The sequence below is a fragment of the Cydia splendana genome, chromosome 10 (genome assembly GCF_910591565.1).
Source record: "Cydia splendana chromosome 10, ilCydSple1.2, whole genome shotgun sequence".
Classification (NCBI taxonomy): Eukaryota; Metazoa; Arthropoda; class Insecta; order Lepidoptera; family Tortricidae; genus Cydia; species Cydia splendana.
This window is the reverse complement of record NC_085969.1, coordinates 16,584,595-16,611,749: the sequence shown is the minus strand read 5'-3', so window position 1 is coordinate 16,611,749 and position 27,155 is coordinate 16,584,595. Positions and strand designations below refer to the sequence as shown.

At 36.1% G+C, this 27,155-nt stretch overlaps 1 protein-coding gene across 3 annotated transcripts in view; it reads right to left on the bottom strand.

The window, feature by feature from the left end:
* Positions 1-11,553: 11,553 nt before the first annotated feature.
* The window catches only part of LOC134794389 (octopamine receptor), a 50,344-nt gene continuing 34,742 nt past the window's right edge, over positions 11,554-27,155 (bottom strand). Inside the window, exons 2-3 of one of the 3 annotated variants that reach the window (XM_063766195.1) lie at positions 13,500-13,569; positions 11,554-13,425 (exon numbers count right to left, since the gene is read on the bottom strand). In XM_063766195.1, coding sequence (XP_063622265.1) covers positions 11,804-13,234 — 1,431 coding nt within the window. In that variant the 5' untranslated portion in view covers positions 13,235-13,425; positions 13,500-13,569 and the 3' untranslated portion in view covers positions 11,554-11,803. Of the gene's footprint in view, positions 13,426-13,499; positions 13,793-27,155 lie in introns of those variants that run through there. The other 2 variants (XM_063766194.1, XM_063766193.1) reach the window with 2 other exon arrangements.

Below are 27,155 nucleotides of genomic sequence, written 5' to 3'. Positions count from 1 at the left end.
AGTGGAAACGCCCCGCCCATGGAGGACAATGAAATTGTCCTGTCGACCTTCCTTGATATTGAGGACGTTTTCGACAACACTCGCGTTAACTCATTAGTGGAGGAGCTGAGTGTCATAAACTTTTATTTCTTCGTTTTATTACTTTATTTCTACCACTGTCCGCTGGGTGCAAATCATACTCTAAAATAGTGGTTAAGCTGGAACTGCTAAGTTATATAGTAGCGGCTCGATTCGGAAAATGAATTAGATTTCTACTAGACTTCAACAAGTTACGATACGGATAATTTAAAGATATTTGTAAGACAGATATGTCAAATTTGACGTTTGCGCGATTCTGGAGGTCCTCTTGAACGATTTCGACAAGTTATGACTTAGATATCTAGTCGATAGCTAATGTAGATCTAGTTGATCTCTAAATTGTCTCAAGATCTTGTGATTATCTCGAAATCCGAAGGCCTGTAGGTCTCCAACGGAAGCCTTACATAGAGGCTATTCTGAACGTGCCGCCACTTTACTTCCATTTTAAATTGGTGACCAGGTCTAGAATATCGGTCAAAAGGAAAGGAAATAGGCTCGGTAGAATCTTTACCATAGTAGATAGAAACATAAAGTAGATTAGTTTATTGAAAATATATGGTCAAAACTGGCTTAAAAGAAATTTTGTGCCTTGCTGACTGAACAACCACGAACTCCTCATAAGAAGATGCACATTTCTGTACCTATTAACTTGCATTGCAATTGTCCCTCGAAATTTCAACACTGAATTCTATAGGTACGTGCTTAATTAGATAAATATGACCCCTATAATTACAAACGTTCATAAAAAGTTATCCCCTACCACTCAGCAGGATGTACACATATTTACCACCTTATTTGTATAACAAAAACAATTGAAGAATTTATTTTAATCCTACTTATTTCCTCGTGCCTCTTATTACTTAGTAACAATTGTGAACTTCTCAGTATCGAAGACTCTTATAAAGTTCGTAAGAGGCTTGTATAAGTTTCGACTAAGATTGTTTTTATAAGTACGCCTGTTTATTGTATTATTCACTAAAGTTATTATTTAACTTTAGTGAACTGGCTGTGACTAGTGTGACTCTAGGAAAAGGTATCCGTTCCTAAAACTACTACGGGGATAGAACCCTTAGGAAAAGAATTCCATACTTAAGTACTTAATACTTTGCCTAATAGTTTGCTTAATAGTTTGAACAATAACTGTCTCATACAATTCATGATTTATCTCCCCTTTTACGAGTATTTGCATTGAGCAACCTGTATATCAGTGCACTGTTTTAACACATGTCTCATTATTAGCAAATGAGCTGCTCCCGCCAGGTGCAATTTACGACCTCATTAGTTTTTTTTCTTGGTATGGACTTGAGGGACCTCATTAGTTCTAGTCAGCGATACTTCCCTGTTTCCTTCCCCTGTACCTGTCTCACATAATGATGGGCTAGTTCATAGGAATTGATATCGTGCCTAAAAATATTCCTGATTGGAGAATTAGTTTTTTTTCATAGGTATGAATTATAAATTTATAATTAGGTAAATTAGGAATTGTAGGTTAATTCTAGATAAGGACAACAGTCTATTTGAAACTATTACGGGCGTCTGATCTCAGTAATTTGGAATGGAGAAATAGTTGCAGTCCGAAATATGTAATGGCGTACTAAATATACCTACTTAAACCAGAAAATTAATATAAGAATATAGGGATGTTCCTAATACTGGCAGGTCCTACTGTTGACGGATTTTCCTCGTCAAGTCCAAAGTTACCACATTTGACGGAACCTAGTGTGCTGACGCTTCAGGGTTTCATCAGAAATAATACATATTTAAATGCAAGTTTCGAACACAACAGACTTTCGTCTTCACAACTACTCCTGTAACGTGAGTATTAAGCCTTCGGTCTTCGGTGCATATCTGCTCAAAATAACAATGACTATGTTCCAAGTAAGTAGGTACAAAATAGCAAAACATTACACATTTAACACAGGGATTCACTAGGAGACGTAATTTTTATCTAGCCAGGAAATTAGAAATGAACAAAAGATTAGGCGCACCGCGCGAAACTACGAAGGACGGGTCACGATCGCGCGGGTTCTAACGTTTTTTGTCAATATCTCTGTTTAAAAAGTTAATTTTATATCAAACTTCATTGTAACTTTCATGTAAAATATGCAACGTTGTACCACACAAAACAACAACGGAATGCATTCATGATATGTCCGTGCAATTTTGGAAGTTAGTTATACCTACGTCGGGAATAATATCGTACAGGTGTTAAACTTCGCCTGACTTCGATACCAATACAATGTCGCGCGATGTCGTATACATATCTAGATGTCAAATGAAGTTACCGAGGGAGTTGTCGCCGAGATTTGTTGTGGGATATTTGTCACCTAGTGAATCCCTGGCTTTAGGTAAGCGTGTTCATCATACATCACATCATGTTGGCGAAATGATTACAGAGGAGATTGAAAAGCAATTTTGGGTTGTTATCCTTATTCCTTCTTCTGGATAAATATTTATAGGTGTTTTCGTAGAATTAATTTGTGGCAATATGTATGCATAGGAAATATCTTTGTAACACTGTTTACATTTTATTTAATCCGTTTTATAAAATAGTAAATATGTTAGTTATCATTAAATATGTAGCAGCCACTACAAATATGAAATAAATTAATAATAAAAAAACTTATTTAAAAACAAGCTTTTATTTAAATGCGCTAAAAGAATAAAATAAATTTTTCCTTTAAAAAATTTACTATCAAGTTTTAATGTCATTACATAATTTATATGATATAAAAGCTTGTCGCGAGATTCAAGTAGGTACTTACTCGTATTTACTTCGTATGAAAATTTTAAAAATTGTAATCCATCAGATCAAGTTATTTAAATTTTACTTGTTTATCTACAAAGGTTAATCTCGCGACAAGCTTTTATATCATATAAATTGTGTAATGACATTAAAACTTGATAGTAAATTTTTTAAAGGAAAAATGTATTTTATTCTTTTTAGCGCATTTAAATAAAAGCTTATTTTTAAATAAGTTGTTTTACTATTAATTTATTTTTTACTTTTTAGCTATCGCTGGACAGGTTTCTCAGTCTGTTCATCTCATTCAACGCATCATTGTTGCAAGATTATTCAAATAGGCATATTACAATGCGCTATTACAATTCAATAGATTCACTAAAAACTTCAACTTTCGTTTTAATGAAATAACTAAACGTTTTACGCGAAATATCATCTCTAAAAAGTAGCATATATCTCTAACCACCGTACGATGTTTGCGGCATAGGCCCGCAAACGTCAGTACCTATGTAGGTATGAGCCCTAAGACTTCAGTCGCTCTCGTAAACGATTTCTTTGGAAACGGTAACTTAGGTAACTTAACTTTTACTTTGTCCAGACGACAAAATCAAATTGCCAATATCATCCACATGTAATATACAATTTCATAAGCGCTTATTCCATCGATCGTACACGGTCGCCCAGTAGGTACTTTTTGTAAGGAAGACAACTGGCTTTCCTACATAATGTTGGGTCAGCGAGCCAAATGTCCTTGAATTTATTTTTGCATCCACACCACTCAATTGAGCGAAAAACTATCCCCTCTGGACACCTAATAGGTACTGGCGGTAATCACGCTGCTCCGTACTTATAAATACACGTATATATAATTTGCTCTCCTAAGTGCTCATCAAGACGAGTGAGATGACCAAAACAGCGTGTGCCTATGTTGCAACAAACCTGAGTTCCACTAAATACTGCCAGGGTTCAGCTACAATTCTATCTTGGGTATCTCCCAAGTGCTCAACAAGACGAGTCGGATGACCAAAACAGCGTTTGCTTATGTTGCACCAAACCAAACTAATACTCAACGAGACAATTCTAACAACCGTAAACACAATTACGTTATGTTATTTTATCACCGAGTTCCTATGGCCACCTCCTGTCTCCATCATCAGATCAGCTCGACGGTACCATAATATTGCATTGTCATCCAACTTACATATTATGTTTGCAAATTTTCAGCTTTTGTAAGAATTCAATTATTATGATACTAGTTATTATCGTTGACTGTACTTTTCTTTCCACAGTGAACTAATACTCAACGAGACAATTCTAACAACCCTAAACATGATTAAGTTGTGTTATTTTATCACCGAGTTCCTATGGCCACCTCCTGTCTCCATCATCAGATCAGCTCGACGGTACCATAATATTGCATTGTCATTCAACTTACATATGTTTGCAAATTTTCAGCTTTTGTAAAAATTCAATTATTATGATACTAGTTATTATCGTTGACTGTACTTTTCTTTCCAAAGTCAACTAATACTCAACGAGACAATTCTAACAACCCTAAACACAATTACGTTGTGTTATTTTATCACCGAGAATTATTTTGATACTAGTTTTTAATATGGTTGACTGTACTTTTCTTTCCACAGTCAACTAATACTCAACGAGACAATTCTAACAACCCTAAACACAATTACGTTGTGTTATTTTATCACCGAGTTCCTATGGCCACCTCCTGTCTCCATCATCAGATCAGCTCGACGGTACCATAATATTGCATTGTCATCCAACTTACATATTATGTTTGCAAATTTTCAGCTTTTGTAAGAATTCAATTATTATGATACTAGTTATTATCGTTGACTGTACTTTTCTTTCCACTGTGAACTAATACTCAACGAGACAATTCTAACAACCCTAAACATGATTAAGTTGTGTTATTTTATCACCGAGTTCCTATGGCCACCTCCTGTCTCCATCATCAGATCAGCTCGACGGTACCATAATATTGCATTGTCATCCAACTTACATATGTTTGCAAATTTTCAGCTTTTGTAAAAATTCAATTATTATGATACTAGTTATTATCGTTGACTGTACTTTTCTTTCCAAAGTCAACTAATACTCAACGAGACAATTCTAACAACCCTAAACACAATTACGTTGTGTTATTTTATCACCGAGAATTATTTTGATACTAGTTTTTAATATGGTTGACTGTACTTTTCTTTCCACAGTCAACTAATACTCAACGAGACAATTCTAACAACCCTAAACACAATTACGTTGTGTTATTTTATCACCGAGTTCCTATGGCCAACTCCTGTCTCTATCATCAGATCAGCTCGATGGTACCATAATATTGCAGTGTCATCCGACTTACATATGTATGCAAAATTTCAGCTTCATTGGAAGTCGGAAAGTGGGTCAAATTTAGCTTGCAAGATTTAACCCGTACTAACATAGTTACAGATTTACATAGATACATTTATTATAATAATTGCAAGTTAAATAAAAGCTTGTAAAATACTTAAGAGCCAACGGGAGTGGTCATTTCTCCATACAAACGTACTCCTCGTTTTCCTCCGTGGTTTTTGAAGCTAGAGCAATGATTTTTTTCAACACAGATTAATATTGTCAATATCTGTGTCGGACCGTTTTGCTTTTTTTGATATTTTTGTTTTTTAAGGCGCTAGAGCCCTTCAAAAATGGCCAAAATGGCCTAATTGACTATGCCGCAATGAGAGGCGTGGCATTCAAAACTGATATCAATTAGCCAAAAAAGCAAAACGGTCTGACAGAGATAATTTCATAATCATTTAGATTTCCAAATTTGGTTACGATTGGTTAAGTTTTGGAGGAGGAAACAGAGGAGTACGAAACCTCGATTTTTGAGATTTTTACGCAGGATTTTTCGCCTTGTCCTTATCGCACTACTTTTAGGTGCCGCTTCCGTTAGCGAGACGGGTATATTTACCTAAAATATTTAAAACTCAGCTCCTGTTTCGTCTTAAACACGCAAAAAAAATATTCAATAACGTTCTGGCCTTGAAATACATACCTCTGACCCTGTCCATGGTTGCTTGATTTATATAGCGTGTCGGTTTTTCTAGACAGTATTTTAGTAATTTATGTACAGTCAGCAGCAGAAGTCGCTAAGCGGGCGAGGTGTTCACAATGAACTTGACGCGACTTTATTGTTAAGAGAATAACTGCCGTATTCGAACTTCAAGATATTCACAAGAGACGACACGTATTAGATCCATTCTAGATACGTTATAGTTTAGATATCAACTAGTTCTCTTTTGCAGCGCAATTCGGGCAACCAATGTCACTTTTACGTTAGATAGAGTGTTGGCGACTGGCTGGCATGCGACCTATTTTATACTTTTAATTTGTATACTTTTTGAATGATTGCTTGTCAATCAGTCTGCCTGTCACCGCCTAACTATTAAGATCTTGTGTTTCGATTTAAATAAATTATTTATAATATTTGTTTAATATCTGCGTGTTTGCATTATATCTTCGATTCATCATACAGTCCATTCCATTAGCTATCATAGAGTAAGATATCTATTAGATGTGAATTGGATCTCTAAGTCATATCCTGTGGAAATCGTTCAACAGTATCTCCAGAATCGAGCAAATGTCAAATTTGACAGGTTAGATCTTAAACATATCGTTATCGTATCTTGGTGATGTCTAAAAGATATCTAATAGATGTCTATTTCAAAACCCGAGGCCCTAAGAGCGTGTCAAGGTAATTTTGAACACCTCACCCGCTTAGCAACTTCTGCTGCTGACTGTAGGTTATTAAATGTAAGCTTGAGTTATTGCCAATTCGGTGAAATCTATGGCAGCATCAAATCGTTTTACGGGATATGGCGTCCTTGTGTCACGAGAGAGGTGACCTTCAGGCGCCGTCTTTCAGCACTTTTAGTGCCTAGCTTTCCAATAAAACTATTGCTTAGTGCAGTAAACGTGTTAAAGTATGTAATACGCTGGGCTATAATTCGTTATCTACGGGTAACGGAAGAAAGCTTCAAGTGACTTCACTTATCGCTGACTGGCAGCGTCGAGGTAATTACGGCCCAAATCGAATTTTAAGATACGTCAGTTAATAGATCTAGAAACGATATGAATTAGATATCTTAGTGTCAAATGTGACGTTTCTTCAAACAAAACGTCACTTTTGACACTGACACATCTAATCCATATCGTTTCTAGATCTATTAATTGACGTATATTAAAGTTCGAATCGGGCAGTTATATGTACCAACATTTCATGGCATAAATAATTGATAGATTTGTGAAAAATAAAAGTATGACGATACATGCTTCCAGCGTTCGCGTCGAGTGAATTCGCTTAATTAAATCTTTTTTTCATGGCTGAGCCATAATTGGCAATTTGTGATGCGTAAATGCGAATATTGTCATTCCTAGAAATATTCCCACGCGCCATATTCCTCGTTATTCATAACTCAAAATGATTTTCCTATTTTTATTATTTAATTGCAATATAATATTTCAAAGAGGCTGATTCTATTTTAACAATTTGATATTCTTTTCATCTCGTTTTGATACGACCATGAGTCGTGTCATCAGGCATCTCACACATACAAGATTAAGCGTGCCTAATAAGACGACTCCTGGCTGCATTTCGTGACAATCAATCAGCGCTGCCGCTGATTGGCGCTCACGGTCGTTATATTGAAATAAAATGAAACTAACTAACTAACTAATATGGCTCAGCGATCCAAAGAGGATCTTGGCCTCCGAAAACAGGAGCACGCCAGAAATAAAATGAAAACCATTATTAAATTGTTAACATAATCGGCTTCAAGGAAAATAATTCTCCCACTGATACGCCCTGAAATTGATGTTTAGCTATTAATAGCTCTTTAAACCATAGAAACGATGGCGATTTACTTATGTTCACTTCAAACCTATTATAATACTTATAAACTAAAGATTTTAAAGTATTATTTGCCTACTATTACTTAAGGGCACTTTATGATTAAAATAAATAAAAAGTAAGCTTACCCATTTAGCATAGATACCTAGTTTACGGATTGTTTTAATCGCTGTATTCTCCAAAGACCGAATGTTAGCATTAAAACAAAAGAATGGCTAGCAACTACAAGTACGTGATTTGGAAAAAGCGTGTATATGGTATATTTTCCTCTTGCGCCGTACCAAATTCATTAGGTACTTTTCCAATCCAATACTCGACTTCCAAAAACCCCTCGATATACTGGCTTTCGTTTTAAGTGTTCCCCACCGTACCTTCCGCTCGTGCGTAGGGAATGTTCCTCCGTGCAGAAATTTCTTCTTACCCGTTGGACTGGATATATTGAAGAGTAGTTCTTACCTTAGCAGAGCGTGTATTTCCATTGGTTGTTCTAATTTTTATGGTTACCGGTGTACTGAGATATGGAACAACTATGTCTAATCAGAGCACATAGTTACACTGGTCCAGCTGAAACTTGCACTCGTCTGCGATGTACGATAGAAATAGCACCCCAGGTAATAACTAAATTTTTTACTTCGGAAAAAACGATGAAAATATAACGGCACTCATTTGAGATTATTGAATTGCTCGGCAGGTTTAGTATTACCGTCTGTGTCTACATTACCCAATGAAATACATTATTCTTATTATCAAAAAATATTACCTACTCATTTAGCTGACAATATGCCATGTGAAATTGTTTTTCTCCCGTTTAGAATTGGAGGATTTTCTAGTAGGGGAGCCCACGATGCTAAATCGGGATTTACTCGAGAGTCATACAGACCTATTGGAATCGAAATATTAGATGATAAGAAGAAAAAAAAGTTACATAAACTTTTTTTTCCAGCGAGCCGGAAAGCGTCTACATTTTTTTTTAATTTCGGGAGGTTGGTGGAGGGTTAAAAAATCGTTAAGCTGTTTGTGGGTTTGGTCGTTTTTGTCCACTTTAATGCTATATTTTTCTATAACTTAATATAACAGTACCCATAGTACAAGCTTTGCTTAGTTTGGGGCTAGGTTTGATCTGTGTAAGATGTCCCCTAATATTTATTTATTTTATTTATTTATTTATTTAACACTTATTTGTAGCAATTTTCTTAATCTGACGAACACAAGTTTGACGCCTACTTTTTACATTGTAACCGTCAGATTAAGGAAATGCGTGCAAATAATTATCAGATTTAGTAATAGCACAATGATAGCGTTAATTTGGACTAGTATGACCAAATCCACAATTTGTTGAACCCCCCACCAACCCCCCACCAACCAAGGGCTCAACATAGATAGCTAAAAGGGGTAAAGGTAGACTACACGGGGTAGCAAGATATCATTCATATCTTAATTTGACGCGCTCGAGTAAACACAAAAATCCCCTCTTGGGCTTCCCTACCACAAAGGAGACCGACGATTTCGGGCCTTCCAAAAATTATTGGATATAAATTACAAACTATTACGTAATGTACCTATTTTATTACGTAAAATAAACATACTGAGACGAATCCACGAATTGCTAATTCCCGCCGAGGCATATACATACAATGTTTTTCTCCACATGTGTAGGGAAATATGGTAAAATAATCAATTATTAAGGCTACTCGAAGCTTAACATCAAAAATTGTCGTCCCTCATAATTATAAAAACTATCTAATCGTTATTTATCGTTTTTTAGTGATTCCTAAAATAACAAAAAATTAGCTATAAGTAATTGAATAGAATAGAATAGAATAGAATTAATTTATTCGTAAGCACAAACAATCGGTACAATACATAACATTATATAAAAGAAAACATAAAATAAGATTAAAGTGCCACGAAATGGTCCCATCTCAGCATGTTGCTGGTGGCTTTAATTGACACTAATCGGTTTATGAAAAAACTATTTTTGAAAAATGTTGTGCCATATCCGCATTTTACTATAGGATAATTACACTCTGTTAACAGAAAATTATCACAAAAGTGTGACATATCCACAACTTTTGTGTCATATTATCATACATTGTGCGTTTAACATTTACTCATAAAAAACGGATATGGCAATAATAAAAATGCTTTTTTTTCATGATTACCACTGTATTCACAATATTTGTTTGGTATGGTATAAATAGTAAACATATGTGCCTAAATGATAAATACGTTCAATATTTCCTAAATGTAAAACTTTCCGAAAAAAATTTTTTTTTGCTTGTCTTCGCTCTCCTGTAAACCATGTAAGTGGCGTATGGCACAAACGTATTCTCACCCGACGTAATGTTGATCAAACTTATCTAAACTTACTCTCTAACATCAACAGCTTTATATGTGTAGGCATATTCCTATGAGTTTGGATAAGGTATCCTGATAAGTATTATACCACCGCCAAAAATGTATTGAAGATATCGTCGCAATGTCTTTCATAAAGGGATATGGGGCTTAGTATGAAGATATCTCGATAAACCTAAGATTGTTTTCTATCTAAAGTACCGATATACTTATTTGAAATAAGTTTCGAGGTCTTATGTAAATATGGTTTCTGTGGGTATTCAAAAACTTAATACTTTACTTTCAGTAGTTAGTATTTGTTTAAATATTAAAACAAAAGAACAATGAAACGGTACAATGTTTAGGTAAAAACAATGAAATTATATCGCGGTAGACCCGTTTGTGTAATTAAATATGTGTACATACAAAACGCGAGAGTTTAAAGTGTTATATTTGTTTAAAGCTCCTTATTTGATATTTTAGTATAGTTATCTGAAGTAGTTTATTTAGTCTCATAGTGCTTTTCTCGAAGTATGTCATTTTAATGTAAATAACTATCATTAACTGAATGTGCTAACCTATTTTGTGACATTTATTGTGACAATTTGCTCAGGGTTTGTATACGTTTTCATTTGATATAGGAATATTGTGAAAAATCTAATCCATTTCAGTAACAAATAAAAATGTGTTTACGACAGCTTTACGTTCCTTTTGTAGTAGGTGTATGAAGTGTTTTATTTAGGTATAGCTGTAACGATGACGTATTGTGCGTAATAAAAGTAAAGTCAGATTTAGATTTAAACACTTGTTACGGTTTTGAAATGAAACACCAACTTCAATTAATACTTTATTAAAATCTAAACAATAAAAATTGCTGTTAATATCCCTTTCAAAATACGGGCTCAAATTATTTTAAAGGGATATAAATTTAAAAACAACAAACATGTACTACAGATTCAACAGAATGGCGTAACCAACAATGTGAAAATAAATCTAACTGTGAAACATTATTATTATTATTAATTTTGAAGACATGCATTTACAATATATAAGTATATAAGAACTCATTCGTTGACAGTATGTTAAGATTCGTTAAGTTTAAATTCGATATTTAATTAACCACGAAGTATTTACATTGAAGCATTTCTTACAGCAGCTAATGTGCTATGCACATGCACACTTTGAAACCTGTGTGTATTCGTGTACACTATAGAATACAATTTAGATCGGCGTTAGGTTAAATATTCTAAACTCTAAATCATAATTAGATTCCAAAAAATGTTGCCACTGCAATAATTTGTTTGTAAAATAGTAAATTCCTTTTTATAAATAAATACGCTAAGATAATTTATTTATTGTAATTTTACGCCTACGATTTAAAAAAGTACTTTTATCTACTTATTTTTACATAAATACAAGACGCGCTAGTAAAAAGTGGCAACATTGTCTTACTTTTTTTGGAATCTAATTATGATTTAGAGTATAATATTATTTATATGTAATTCTTACCAATGCTGTACAAGAAATTTTAAATTCTATTCAACATTTATTGTACCTACCTATATTTACAATAATGAGTATTTTTATGAAGTCCAATCATATTTATACACTTATGTAATATCAATATCAATGATTGATGAAACTAATTAATTTGAGCAAACCAGCGGCTTCCAAAATCATTAAGCGCGTTATACACCCTAAACGAAATTCTTTACAGTCTTTGGCACCAAATATAATAGCTACGCCTTTATAAACAGTAGTTTTTTAAAGGCCCTTCTAAAGTCCATATTAAATATGGTGTATATTAAAGGATTTAACGCCGAGTTAATGTAACCGAGCCAGGTAATAAAGTTGATGAATTTGTTGGACAAACAACAGCTAGCACAAAATGGTATAACCACGTAGATAAGGAAGAAAGGGAGCCAGCATACGACGAAAACTCCCATTATGATACCTAGAGTGCGCGCCGCGCGGCGTTCCCTAGTTAAAGAGATACGCTGTTTTTCTTCTATGAACTGATACACGGTGTTCTGTTGGGTCAGCCGAGGCTTCTGTGGCGGTTTTTTAGTAACGGGCTCTGCTACTTCCACATGATCTTCATGTGTTTCTTTTGAATTACTTTCTGAGGACGTGTTTTTATTCTCGTTATCAGCTATATCAGTTACCGAGTTTTCATTTGACAGGATAGGAATCATCAGCTTATTTTGATTTTTTTCGTCTTTGCTCCAGTATCGCCGTTTTGGTTTCTTTTTCGAATTAGATTTTTTGGAGGAAGGTTTTTTCTTTTCGCTATCTGACATGAGGCGCGTGACACCCGGGTGCTCATTGTGGTTCGCTTCCGAGCTGACCGAGTCTTGGTCATTGTGATCACTCTCTCGAGGTGCGCATTTGTTACGGCCACTAGATATTGTACTGATCTTAGTAGCTTTAGCTCGATCTCTCAGTCTTTTTTTCGTCGCCAAGTATATTTCGAAATATACTACAGTCATAATAACTAACGGTATATAAAAGGAGCCAGACGAGGAGAATATGACGAAACCCGGTTGAGAGGTCAAGCGGCAGGGAGTGTCGGGTTCGAATACTTCGGGCCAGTCATTCCAACCCAACAGCGGTGGCGAGCTAATAATCAGTGACAATGTCCACACTATGCCAATCATGAAAAGTACCCTTTCGAGAGTTCTCTTTTGTGCGTAATTTATAGGATCTGTGATAGCCCAGTACCGATCTAAGGCAATCGCGCACAAATTTAAAATGGACGAAGTGCAGCACATTATATCGCAGGTCAACCACATTTTGCACACGTATATACCGAAGACCCATTGTCCTAATATAGAATATGCTACATTTAGAGGTAGGACCAGTATCGCGACTGTCAAGTCCGCCACCGCTAAGGAAACGATGAAGAAATTTTGAACGATCCGAAGGGGTTTGTAGGTGAATACGCTGAGGATTACCAAAATGTTTCCCACTATTGTAGAGATTATTATGAGGGTCAAGACTATGGCCGTGCAGATGGCTTCCCATTCGGGGACTGCGAGGGTGATGCCGAGGCTGCTTTGGTACTTAGGTTCGTCCGCGACGGCGCAGAGGTCGGTCTCCATGCCGTACGGCAGCGACTCATTGCTGATGGAAGTGAAGTTGCTGTGTCCGTTTGTTGCCAACTGCCCCATCGCGCCTCTTGCTACATCGCCGATTTCAATTTATGCAGTTTTATTTACGAGCACATGGAACTGAGAAACAGTTTTCATGTCATCATACTTAATTAGCAAGTAACGCAGATATTTTTTCGTTTGCGATACAACCGCGAGTTCCCGACGGTTTATTCTTTCGTACGCCATTTTCCTGTAATAAAAACAAAAGTCTTCTTATAATGAAGAAATATTTGCAATGTCGTTCTCAAAAGGCTTCGGGTTGGTAAAATAAAGACTAAATTACCCTCTGCTCGAGATCTTTTCTAAGAAGTCCCATTTGCGAGGCTTGTTCATTTTTTCGAGTGTACATAAATCTGAAACAAAAGACAAAGGCATATTTTAGATGTTTTGTATGGATCGGAATAAAATCAGTTATATTGGCGTGGTTGGCGTTTTTTTATGTTCGTTTTCGTACGTTAATCAAAACTATTCCCCTAGCACACATTCCATTACGCCACAATATACCTAAGTAATAATGTGAGCGTCCCCTGGGCATGAGTACCCTAACGTAGTATACTGCTTCTCGAATAATAGCGAATTTAAGGCATAGCTACCCGTTCACAGATACCTAAAAAAGGCACATGTTCAGACGCTAAGAATTCGTGAGCTAACTGCTAATGGAAAACGTTTTCAAAGGTAATCTCCGTATGAAAACGCAACGACTTAACATGGACTTAACGTGAGCAAATCATTTTCTTAAGGTTATATTTTGAAAAAATAAACAAATATCAATAACACAACTTTTTTTGGGAACAAATGAAATATTTTGAAAGTAGTTACACTAATATAATTATGAAATAGATGTCATATATTAATGAAAAAGTGACGATGCCCCGGTCTTCACCACTGGAGGGCTTTGTCACTTTTTATTTAATATAAATGACATCTATTTTAGTCTATAAAATATATGTAATTTTGGGGCTATAATTTATTAATCAACTTTTCTATGGGAAAACTATACAATACCTACTAATAAAATCTCGGAGTAAATATATATGGAGCGGCCATTAACAGGCGTTCCCCTCTGCAAAAAAATCGCGGCCGCCGGTCAAGGAGGTTATATAAAACTAGTTGCCACACGTCATACGCCATTCAGCAAACGTCAGTCTAAGCGGAATGATAGGAGCCGAAAATGCCGAATTGCAGCGTTTTCTCGTGCAAAATGAGATCGGAAACGTCTAGTCTACAAAAAGAACACGTTTTTTATCATATGTAAGTACTATTACATCTAAATATTATCAAATAGTGCATTAACTTTGCAAATAACTAAAAAACATTGTCAATCTGACAGTGATACCAGTGATATGATATTAGATCTAATTTAGGGTAATTCTAAAGAAGACTTTCTAAATATTAATTCGGTACGAGTAGAATTTCTAATAGGAAATATTATGCGAAACTCTGCGTAGGGGGCGCGACTACCACAATCCATCACAATCTGGGGGTCCGCCGCGGAACAAGAAAATTTAAATTTCGTTATCTAACCTCTCTATCACTATTGCATATTTGAGCGATAAAGAGAAAAGAGAAAATTTACTAGCTAGCTTAGTGCTACACTCTGGCGGCAGAACACCAGTAATATGCCCTATTTGCGTTGCTTTTTGTTATATGTGACGTTCCATGGAAAAAGGCACCTTATGGCGGCCGGCGCTTACGTCGCATGGCGCCGCAATAATATTGGAGCGGCGTTAATAATAGCGTAAGCGCCAACCCCCATAAGGTACCTTTACCCGTGGGACGTCACATATAATTTATGTAACACATTATTTTTATATAACACCTTAGTTTCATATCAACCTAATCTATTTAATCAAATAAATAGATCTATAAGAATAAAGAAAAGGGGGACGGGGGATCAAAAAGTAGTCGAAAACATCTCGCGTGATTTGTGCACAACCCCTAAATAACGTAAAATTACCGATAGACTCTTTTTTTTTAATTAATTTTTCCTTTAGTTTCTACATATATAGCTGGTCAAGCAGATCTTGTCAGTAGAAAAAGGCGGCAAATTTGAAAAATGTAGGCGGGAAGGGATATCGTCCCATAGAAAATGTGAATTTCGCGCCTTTTTTACTGACAAGATTTGCTTGACCAGCTATATATTTTTATTTAACATGTCAAATATTTTATTAATTTAAGGTATTTACGGCTGTCACTTTCCATAAATAGGCACTTTTAATTTATTACTCTGGTATCACCGTACCAATATTAGTGATGGGACACCATAAAAACCAATATCGGTAAAATCGATATAAACATAATGAATAATATACAGATGGTCATGATGCCTAGCGAACACCAGCCATATAGTACAAACCTCAAGGAGTGATATTCCTAGGCAGATGATGATCTGCCTAGTGACCACCAGCCATATCGTGCTAACTTCAAGGTGTGATATTCCTAAGCAAGTAAGCAGATCATGAAACGCCGGCATGTCATGATCTGACTAGTGACCACCAGCCATACCGTTCAAACCTCAACATTTAGGCATATCGAATAAGTAGGATGTCCTAATTTTAGCAAATGATAACCATTGAAATGGCTTGACAGCCTACTTATAGTACGTGTTTGGGTAGCGTATGATTTTAGTACCTACCTAGTACCTACGCATTCTGCTCCAAATGCCACATAGAATGCAGCACTAGCCGTGGCAAAAAATGCAAAAGGCAGATTATTAAATGGCGGCGTTTCATGATATGCCTAGGAATATCTCGATATGCCCGATTTTACGATCTACCGCCGATATATATACTAATTATCCCCTACTCAATATCCCTTAAATGACATCCTATGGCCGCGTTCCATCTCTGTCATCAGATCTGCATGCTCGATAGTATATTGCATTGCTTTCAGAAGTAAACCAACATGTAAAATATTAACTAATGAACTGATAATAAAAAATCATTCTATATCAGCTTGCAAGATTCGCCCTAAACAAATTGACAAACTATTAGAAATAACATCTAAACAATACAAAAATTCAAAGTTAGTAAAATGCTGGTACAAAGACTTGATATTGTATTATTATTATAATTGATAAAATCAGAAATTAAAATTCATTGTCAATTTTATCGACAATATTATCGGCGCGTCCCTCGCACTATCTAGGTTTACTTAGAACTGACGTCATCTCGTTCACGGACAGGGTTGTCTGTGTTTGTTCTTGTACTTGTGTGAATATAGTTTTTGCTAGTGTTTGATAATTTTGTCGTGTGCGTGTGTAGCGACGCATGCTAAAAATGCATTAGTGTTAACATTATTTGTGTGCGTTACCTCGTCCCCCGCGCCAAAAACGACAGAATTTTTCAGATAGAAATTAGTGCGCGTCTCTACTCCATAGATATTTACTCCGAGAATAAAATGGACTTAATATAAAAAGAAACATTTTCGATCGTCAGGGGGGCATTTTTGAATTCTAGGCGATACGCTGTGAGAAGTACGCGTCAGCCCTCTCTGGGGTCTCCTGTGGTGTTTATTAGCCGTGCCGATAGAGCCCTCACAAACGCCTTCATGTCGGCTGACCAAGGGCCCAGTGTCTCTACTGCGAGCGCCGCAAACTCGTAGTCCTTAACCCTTTAACCATTTGACAATCCTTTCTAGTCATTCGATTTCGAACCGTAATTCTTATAGTATAGATCCGTTTATTTTTTGAGTATGATGGCAAGTATGTTGCCGCTACGGACTAAAGGTTTAAGTAAGGACGAGTATTTGCGGCGCTTGAGAACCTGGGCCTGGTCAGCCGCACCGCCGGCCTGGATGCGGGTCGCCTGGATATGGGAATATGCGAAGGTATCTACGCACGTTCAATAAGTTTTTTCGTCATATTCTTTGTACTTATGTACCTTTTTGTCATCGGACAGAATGTAAGTACGTCTGCAGAAATAGCGTTTGTTTAGCCACTGGACCTCGCTAGATTACTTTCTGGCTTTAGTATCGAATGCCACGACAAGTCACGACTTTACTTTGATAGTTGAGTCTGAACGTAGTCGTTTACGCAGAAACTTTTATATTGGGTGAAGAAAATTATTAAAAGGTTATTAAAGGGGGAACTGGCATTTTTATTGCAATCGAACGAAGTATTCTAGCTTTGGTAGAGTGTAGTGGACCGTTTTTAGGGTTCCGTAGTCAACTAGGAACCCTTATAATTTCGCCATGTCCGTCTGTCTGTCTGTCTATCTGTCTGTCTGTCCGTCTGTCCGAGGCTTTGTTCCGTGATCGTTGGTGCTAGAAAGCTGCAATTTCGCATGGATATATAAATATATAAATCCGACAAAGTCGTACAATAAAATAAATTTCTTTTGGGTACTCCTACTCGTAAAGTGGGGGTGTCATTTTCGCTTCAACGCAGTATGGGGTATCGTTGGATAGGTCTTTCAAAACGAGTAGGGTCTTTCAAAACATTTTTGATAAAGTTAATATTTTTGGATATATATAATCGCTCCGAAAGAAAAAAAAATGTGTTCCTCCCCCCTCTAACCTTTGAACCATGGGTCCAAAAAATATTGAAAAATCGTAGATATAGTTTTTTCAAACAAAAACGTTACTTTTGACACCGACACATCTACTCCATATCGTTTCTAAATGTATTAATTGACATATCTTAAAGTTCGAATCGGGCAGATAAAACTTCACATGCCATGCCATGTGCTTTTTGTATAGGTACTTCCTACTGTAACCAGGCCTGAGAAACATCCATCACGCTCACTGCGTTTCTGGATTGTAATTGACTTATAAATTGATATCAATTTGATTCTTTTTGGTTATTATTAAATAAATTTGGTTATTATAGCTGGTCAAGCAGATCTTGTCAGTAGAAAAAGGCGGCAAATTTGAAAATTGTAGGCGCGAAGGGATATCGTCCCATAGAAAATTTGAATTTCGCGCCTTTTTTTACTGACAAGATCTGCTTGACCAGTTATATTACTATTTTTCGCTTTATCAATCAAAAATATCTAGGCAAATTATCCAAGAACTAGAGATAAATTTAATAAAAAGCAAATTAAAATCTGGTTTTGTAGAGATAACGAAGATTGGCTGACACAGATCTAACCAGAGAAAGGCAAATAAGAGATTGTTGAATATTCATCTCTTTTTCATCAGTAGTCGAAAAGAAATAAATTTAATTTTCTTTTGAATAATTTATATAAATAAAAATGACTGGTCAGTTATTTAATAATGAGAAACAGAAGGCAATTTTTCATAATAGCCAAAGTTTACTTTATTAACGTTGAAATAAATCTAATTTGTTTTATGTTCTTGGTGAAAAAGTCAATCAGTCAAGTTCGGACTGGCAACAGCGACCAATCAGAAAAAACCAGACAAGTGCGAGTCGGACTCGCCCACCGAGGGTTCCGTACTTTTTAGTATTTGTTGTTATAGCGGCAACAGAAATACATCATCTGTGAAAATTACAACTGTCTAGCTATCACGGTTCGTGAGATACAACCTGGTGACAGACGGACGGACAGCGGAGTCTTAGTAATAGGGTCCCGTTTTACCTCTTGGGTACGGAACCGTAAAAAGGAAGTGGGCAATCGGCGTGAAGTTAGCAGCCTAAGGTTTCTGCCTAAAGTAAACCGACCAAATAAAGAAATCAAGATTTATAAGTTTTACAAAACAGTAAAATATACGATTTCAAGGTAAGGGATACACTTAATTAAATAAAAATGTGATATTTCTGATGAATTAACATTTGCATTAAGGCAGCCATGTATTTTCTCCCGGTTTGGGCTAGTAATCTTCTTTCAATCCTAATGAAACTTACTTCGTTTAAAACTACTATTAACACTGTTCTAGTGGTACGAAACACAAAGTGTAAAATCTAGACAGCTTCATGTGGAAATTTTCCATTTTTTTTAGGCTGCTATTGTGTGAAGTTAGATAGCTGCCTGTGTAATCTAAAATCGGAGATTGGGAAACTCAAGTAGGTTCCACAGAAAAATTATGCGGAATACTCTCGGATTTCACTTTCTTGCCGGGAAGTTGATACTAGAGCCTGTTTGATTTTGTAACTTTTGACAGTGCATACATAATTATAATTATTACAAAAGTACCTCCTAATAAGCTGAATAGGCTGGAATAATGAATATTTATTTTAATTAGCTTAGTTACTTTTGATTGCAAATGGAAAAGTTAAGAGATTAAAATTATTTTATTGCCCTTATCATGTAATACAATCGTTTTTAGGGTTCCGTACCCAAAGGGTAAAAACGGCACCCTATTACTAAGACTCCGCTGTCCGTCCGTCCGTCCGTCCGTCCGTCCGTCCGTCTGTCACCAGGCTGTAACTCATGAACCGTGATAGCTAGGCCGTTGAAATTGTCACAGAATGATGTATTTCTGTTGCCGCTATAACAACAAATACTAAAAAGTACGGAACCCTCGGTGGGCGAGTCCGACTCGCACTTGTCCAGTTTTTTGGATTTTGTTACATATGTAGGTATACCTCTATAATAGGTAGGTACGCATTATTTTGCACAGTCAAAGAATTTAATTTCCGACCCATTTCGAACCATGTGACAGTGACAATCAATATGAAAGTCGCTAGAAACCTCATACTATTGTCACTGTGACAAAGTACAAAATATGTAGGAAATTAAATTCTTCGATCATTATGGAGATTTACATAATGATTTCAGTTCTTAACGGTTGTATGATGGCTGGAAGCCTGATTGGCCCAATTTCATGAATGGTATTCATAAACTGTATTACGCATAGCGCAAAAAATTAAACAAGTTGAGTGAAAGTGCTCTATCGGTAGGGTAGGCGCAAAGTTTAAAAATGATTTATCTCTACTAACACAATACATAATTATTTAGTTAGGGTTTTCAATTATAGGTATACAGTATGTAACTGAACGAAAAGCAATTACTCAAACCCTCATACTAATTTAATTTAATAAATTAATTTAATTTAATTTAATTTAATTTAATTTTAATTTAATTTTAATGTAATTGTGTTGACATGTATTTTTAAGTTTATTTTTAATTTTATTATGATGTTATTATTGTTTGTAATTATGTATGGGTATATTTTTTGCCTGAAATAAAGAATTTGATTGATTGATTGATTGATTGACTAAGCAACTTTTACTATGGGACCAACCCCGAAATCGCGAAAAAAAAATTGACTCTCCCATAGGAAATTTCAACATCAGACCAGCAGAATGTATGAAACATCCTTTTTTTCCGCGTTTTCGGGGTTGGTCCCATAGTAAAAGTTGCTCAGTATGACCTAAACATTAACGGGTTTGAGTAATAGGGAATATTGGGCAAAGCTCTGCGTAGGTGGCACCTTTGTGACACATACAGTAAACAAACCACATTGACACATCACACGTAACGTCAATCACATGGCCTACCGCGAAATAAGAAAATCGAAATTTCGTTATCTAATCTCTCTATCACTCTTGCATATTCGAGCGATAAAGGGGCAGATAACTAAATTTCGATTTTCGCGTTTACCGGTAGGCCCTTGTTAACAAACCGCCTTGATGCATCAATGTCATATTTTATTGTCTGTGAAAACTTGTCAAAAACAGTTTAAGGCACAGTATGTATAAGTTAGTCTATGAATTTACTGAGTCGGTAGTGCTGCACTCTGGCGGCAGAACATTGCAGTAATATCCCCTATTGCTTTTCGTTCAGTTACATACTGTATACATTTGCAGTTATTTCGTAACTCCTTTCGGGAGTGTTTTAGTTTTCATGACAATTCAAACATACATTTTGATATAAAAGTGATGTCATTTTGTTACAGTTCGCGTGCGTGTACATTTATTAGCGCTAGCGAGACAACGACGGGAGAATGGTAACAAAATTACTATGATTTTCATCATTATGTATGTTCGAATTGGCCTCCGTGTGTCGCTTCAATAATTTAACATTTCCCCTTGAGGAAAGAAAAACCAAACTCTTCAAGTAAATTCAAAGCAGCAAATTAATTTCGGAAATTATACTTGTTGACGGTTTGGCAAGATAATTTCAACTCATCACATTGATAAAAATTTCTCCTGACTTATTAACAAGAAAGTTAATTTGCATCATAGAAAGTTTGAAGGACTTTATACCTTTACAATTAAGGACGTGGCAAACCTTTTGAAAATTGAGCTAATTATTTGATATAATTATTGATTCAACTTTCATAATTTACGCGAATTAATTTAACAGAATGAACACAATTGAGGAGAGTATTTTCAAAAGGGCGTATTTCTTTATGGACACCATACAAAATATAAGCCCTTTTGAGAAGACACTCCTCAATTGTACCTACCTAAGCACTTTTATTTATTGCCTCATCATTTTGTAAGTTTTTCTGTGTCTGTCGTGAATAGCTTTTTTATGATATAGAAGGCTAACGAGCAGACGATTCGCCTGATGGTAAGCAATTACTGTCGCCCATGGGCACCCGCAGCACCGGAGGGGTTGTAAGTGCGTTGCGGGCCTTTAAGATGGGAGTATGCTCTTGTTTTGGAGGTCGTATCGGTCCTGAAATACCGCAGGCGTGTCAGTTCATTCCACAGTTCTTAGGCCATTCTTCTCCGAGACCACGGGGACAACGCCGTCCTCGAAACGTTGGAAGTAAATTTTGTAACTTAATTTTACGCGATTAAGTCCTTTTTACACGACTGCCCAAGAAAAAAGAGTGTATTGTTTTCAGCGTTCATGTTTTTTGTATATATATATATTCAATTATTTATTCATGTGAGTTTCTTTATTCCACCTTAACTTCTGTATGCCTTAACCGATTTAGACGACTATGATACATCATTAGAATCCTTACGCCATCCCGGGTGACATAGGCTATGTGACGTCATTATAAAAACAATATGGCGGACTTAATACGCCATATTACGCAACCTTTAGAAAAAATATCGTGCAAACCTATCGAGTAGGGTATCAAAATGAAGGGCTTTGAAAGCAGATTGATAATATATATGCAACATGTGGGTTTAAGTTAAATTTAAAAAAAAGTAAGAATTGACAAAATATATTAAGAGAAGCTAATCTCATAAAACCAAAATATTATTATTGAATGGGATACTTATTAAAATAATAGGGAGGGGTTTGACCGCCGATCATAAAAAATATAATAATATTATATTGGTACATACTACTCATAGTTTTTAAAACATGTTCTTAATTGCGCTAATGGATTCCAAAATTTTAAAATATAACTTGTATTTATTAATCGATACGATGGAGAGTCCGTCTAAGCTAACTCGATCTGCACCGACTTTGGCAGAACAAATTGTGAATGTATTATTAGCGCCCTGCATGCGGTCCAAAGCCAAGCGCCTTCGACTTTCTCATACTAAAAGTATCGACGTACGTGACACGCTGTACGCGTTCCTAACACTGGGTAACTAACACAACTAAAAATTATTTTTGTCTTTTCTTTTTTTAGTACATAATAATGAGTAAAAATCTTGTAAGATTAAATCAGCCCCTATTGATTACAACAAACCGAGGCGTAATTGCTATGTGTTCCACAACTCGTTTTAATTGACTGTGGGACATTGATATTAAGAAGGCGTCGTACAAATTGAATCCACCTATACCCTATATCAATCATTGTCGGCGGTGACTTATCTATATTGGCGTAGACGGCCTGTGGAAATGCTTATTTATAATACGTTAGACTTTGAGTTATTATTATGAATTCACTTTATAAGGTCTAGGCATGTTTAATATACCGTAATGTATTTCGGATAAATTTGGAATTCACTCTGCTCTAATATATTATTTATTATAGTTAGTGTATTTTTTTAAATAATTCTACAATAAAGGAATTCGTTTTGCACGTAGACGTTAGTCCTTCTAAAAAAAATTGTGTTACACCCAAGCTTTGGTTACTTTACTACACAATTAAGTGTTTACATACATACTATGCTTTTTACATTTATACAGAAAATATCAACAAAAAGTTGTTTTATCTTCAGAATCGCCTCAATTTTTTTAGGCAGATTTATAATGAAAAATATCACCCAAGAAAACACAATGGATTTAATATGTCGAGGTATAAAGTCTTGTGCGGAGCTAACTCGATTGTCTGCCTAGCGCGGACTTGAATTAACTTTGTCTTTTCTGTTTTATTTTTATACAGACTATGGTATGGAACACGCACAGGAACACGTCACACTAATATGTAAAGGTTCTATCCAACTATTGCGCTAGAATAGCACGAAAGTAATTAACAAAATTTGTAGCAAAATAATGCGGAGAAAATTTCACATTCGAACTCATGACGAAATAGTGATGTCCAGCTGTTACGCTGCAAGACCCGCAAAGGGCAAAAACGCAGAGGGCCTTGCCCGTATGATTTTCATTCATTTGCGTGGGGATTTTTAATTTTAATCCATGTTATAATCTCATAATAGGCAAGGTGCGAGCAGTGCACGGATGAATGGTACGATCTTTCCAAGAGGTCTTCTTCAAAAGATCTTCATTAGGTACATCCGTTAGTGCTCTGCCTGCATTTTAGATAAATAAATCTATATCTATCTATCTATATATCTATACATATAATAAAGCTGAAGAGGGTCGAAAGTCTGTACATGGAAGATATTCGAAAAAAAATTGGCTGGGGATACTTAGATCTGTTTCTCTGTTTGCCTGTTTATTTGACCGTGCATCACGTGAAAACGGCTGAACGGATTTTGATGAAAACTTTACTAATCTGTCGAGAAACTCCCCGGTCAGGTTATAGGCTATAAAAATTCAACACCTAACAGGGGGGGGGGGGGGGGGTAGCCACAACACTCGATTGACTTAAGTTCGCCCCTGAATCTTATGGCGCTACTTAGGAAGGACGGGCAAACTTTTTTCAAATATATGCTACCGCTATAGAGTACCCTGGTAAACAAACAGATGGTGCTGAATTTAATACGCTGTGACATGAATAAGCCACCGAGGAAGGATCTTGCCAAATTAACTCTAAGTTTAGAAGAGGGGGTACGAATATCAACAAAATAATTGAATAATTGTGTTGATTTAATAATACAACAAAATTAAACGACAATAAATTAATTGCCACACATTGCACAGTGCCATCTTTTGGGGAACTAAGTAAACATTAAGTAATCAAGAAAACTAAAAATGAGATTACATAGTTACGTAGTGGTAAAATAAACACACATTATCAACACGCATATAATTATTTAAAATGCATAATTATCATGAATTATTATATACCTAATCGTAATTATATCGCATCCATATGAAATCCATATTCATACGTATCGCCTCCTTTAAGCACTTAATAATGGCCACGAAGGTGGGTACTGTGAAAAAAAAAACATTGATCTCTCTCATTTGCGGTGCCGGATTAACCCTTTTAAGCAAAATTTAGTTCTTGCTTAGGGCACCACGTCTAAGGGGCACCAAAACCGTAGGCAAAAAAACGCGCAGGCTGCATCAGCATTGCAGTCGTCGTGGAGTAGGTACCTATATGAAACTTTTATACGCGTGTACAAGTACCCATCTAATAACGAAGGGTCGTAGGGATCAAGTAAGAGAGTGAGGGTACGTCAGAACATCTCCAACGTAGGCTTTCGATTTGACCTTACGCGGAGGCCCTTAAAATCATGGAAAAAAATCTTGCTTTCGGGCTTGCAGCCAGCCGATTATTTCGACATAGGTTATCGATTTTATTTGCCATCTTGCACGCCAGATTTCTCGGCCAAGCCGAGTTGTTCCTTAGCCGCGATCCTGAGACCTAACTGTCAAAGTGTTATAAGGGGCCCCGTGAAAGCCGAAAACTAAAAGCATCCTATCAAGTAGCGCTTTCGAGTGAAGCCAATGAGCGAGCAGTAGAAGAGTCATGATTACATGCACATATTCGTTCAGAGTTGATTTTCTGCCTTAATAACACTTGGGCGTGGATCCAAATCCAAGCTTTCCTCTTTCGCAGCTGGGCCTTCTGCCTTGCTCACACTTCGCCAATTCAATTCACTTGGTAAATTCCAAGCTCTGCTTTCTGTCATCTTTTCTGTATGAAAACAACCTCGCTGAGACTCTTAAATATCGAGCTCTATGCGAAGCTAGGCTGATAGAAAACTGGCCCATCCCTTCTCTGTATGAAATCCTGGATTCGCACCTGGTTGGGACTAAAAGTAAAAATGTACAAATGTCTATCAAATTGCGTTTTTTATATCGAAAAATTTTCGCGCTCGCTTCACTCGCGTTTTCGATACACTTTCTAAGATATAATAAAGGTGACATTCGGGTGGCGACTGCAGCAGCATTAGGTACTCTGTTGCAACGTTACTGCTGCAGCACTGTCAATTTTCGTGATAAAATGATGTGACTGATTTCCATACTAAGTTAAAAGTAAAAATGTACAACTGTCTATCAAATTGCGTTTTATATCGACACATTTTCACGCTCGCTACGCTCGCGTTTTCAATAACATTCTAAGATATGATAAAGGCGACATTCAGGTGGCGACTGCAGCAGCATTACTCTGTTGCAACGTTACTGCTGTAGCACTGTCAATTTTCGTGATAAAATGATGTGACTGATTTCCATACTAAAAGTAAAAATGAACAACTGTCTATCAAATTGCGTTTTTATATCGAAAAATTTTCGCGCTCGCTTCGCTCGCGTTTTCACTACACTTTCTAACTTATAATAAAGGTGATATTCAGATGGCAACTGTAGCAGCATTAGGTATTCTGTTGCAACGTTACTGCTGCATCACTGTCAATTTTCGTGATAAAATGATGTGACTGATTTCCATTCTCAGCTGTAATGTGGCAATGAACGTCACTCAATTTACCTAAAAAATTCAATGTAATCTTGATGACCCTAGGGAGAGGGGGCACCATGGTCTAGAAATGCGATTTGGGACTCGCATTTTATACGCATTACCATGCCTTCCCGAAAAAAATTTTATCATTCGCGAAAGTCTCGTAACGCATTGAGATTACAGGGGGCACGTGGTCTTCCTCAGGAGTCTGAAGAAGACCACGGTGAGTGGCGCTCTAGCCAGGCAGGCCGCTATATTACACAAATGTTTGGCGGGAAATTCAAAAAATCTTGGGCTGGTCACACTTTGTGTAGTAGGAATTATAGTTTTGACACTAGAAAATATTTTTGATTTTCTGTGCACACGTAAGGTACCTAAGGATATAAGTTAAATATACGTTAAAGTGCACTCAAAGGCAGCTCACATAATTTCTACCACTATGTAAAGTAGAGTCAACGATAAACACATATGTTAACACTTTCTCACCATATATCATCGTAACAAAGCGAAAAATGAAATGTAGTGTAAATAAGACCTAGCTCGATAATACCGTAATATTAATCCATCACCAAAAAAAATAGATAAGTACTATACCAAATATGCTAAATGCTAAGTATCAAAATATTTAGAGAGCACCAACCTCCTAATTTGTTTACATTTGTTTAGGAGTTGTAAACATTGCAGTTTTTTGTTATACGTTCGCACATTGTCGTATTTATTTACGAGCTTAAATAATAGTTTGCGAACCTCACCCAGTATAGACATTATTAATATTATTTAAAATAAACCCCTTATAAACGGCAAACAATTTGAATGAATGACATAAATTGACAACTGACTTTTAGCTTTTTTTTTAAATCATAGACAATTGGTGATACAACAACGAAATATCTGTCAACAATTTTTGGCTAGCCAGACTCTACCTTACAGTATCGTCCGATATACACCTACTACTCTGTCGTTTAAATCACGTGTAAAAATTGAATACGGGCGAAAAAAAACTATTGATTTTGGAGTGTAGTTTTATTTAGTGGTACCTAATCTATCTATACATATAATAAAGCTGAAGACGGTCGAAAGTCTGTACATGAAAGATATTTGAAATAAAGTTGGCTGGGGATACTTAGAATCGATAACAGAACACGTTCCAAAA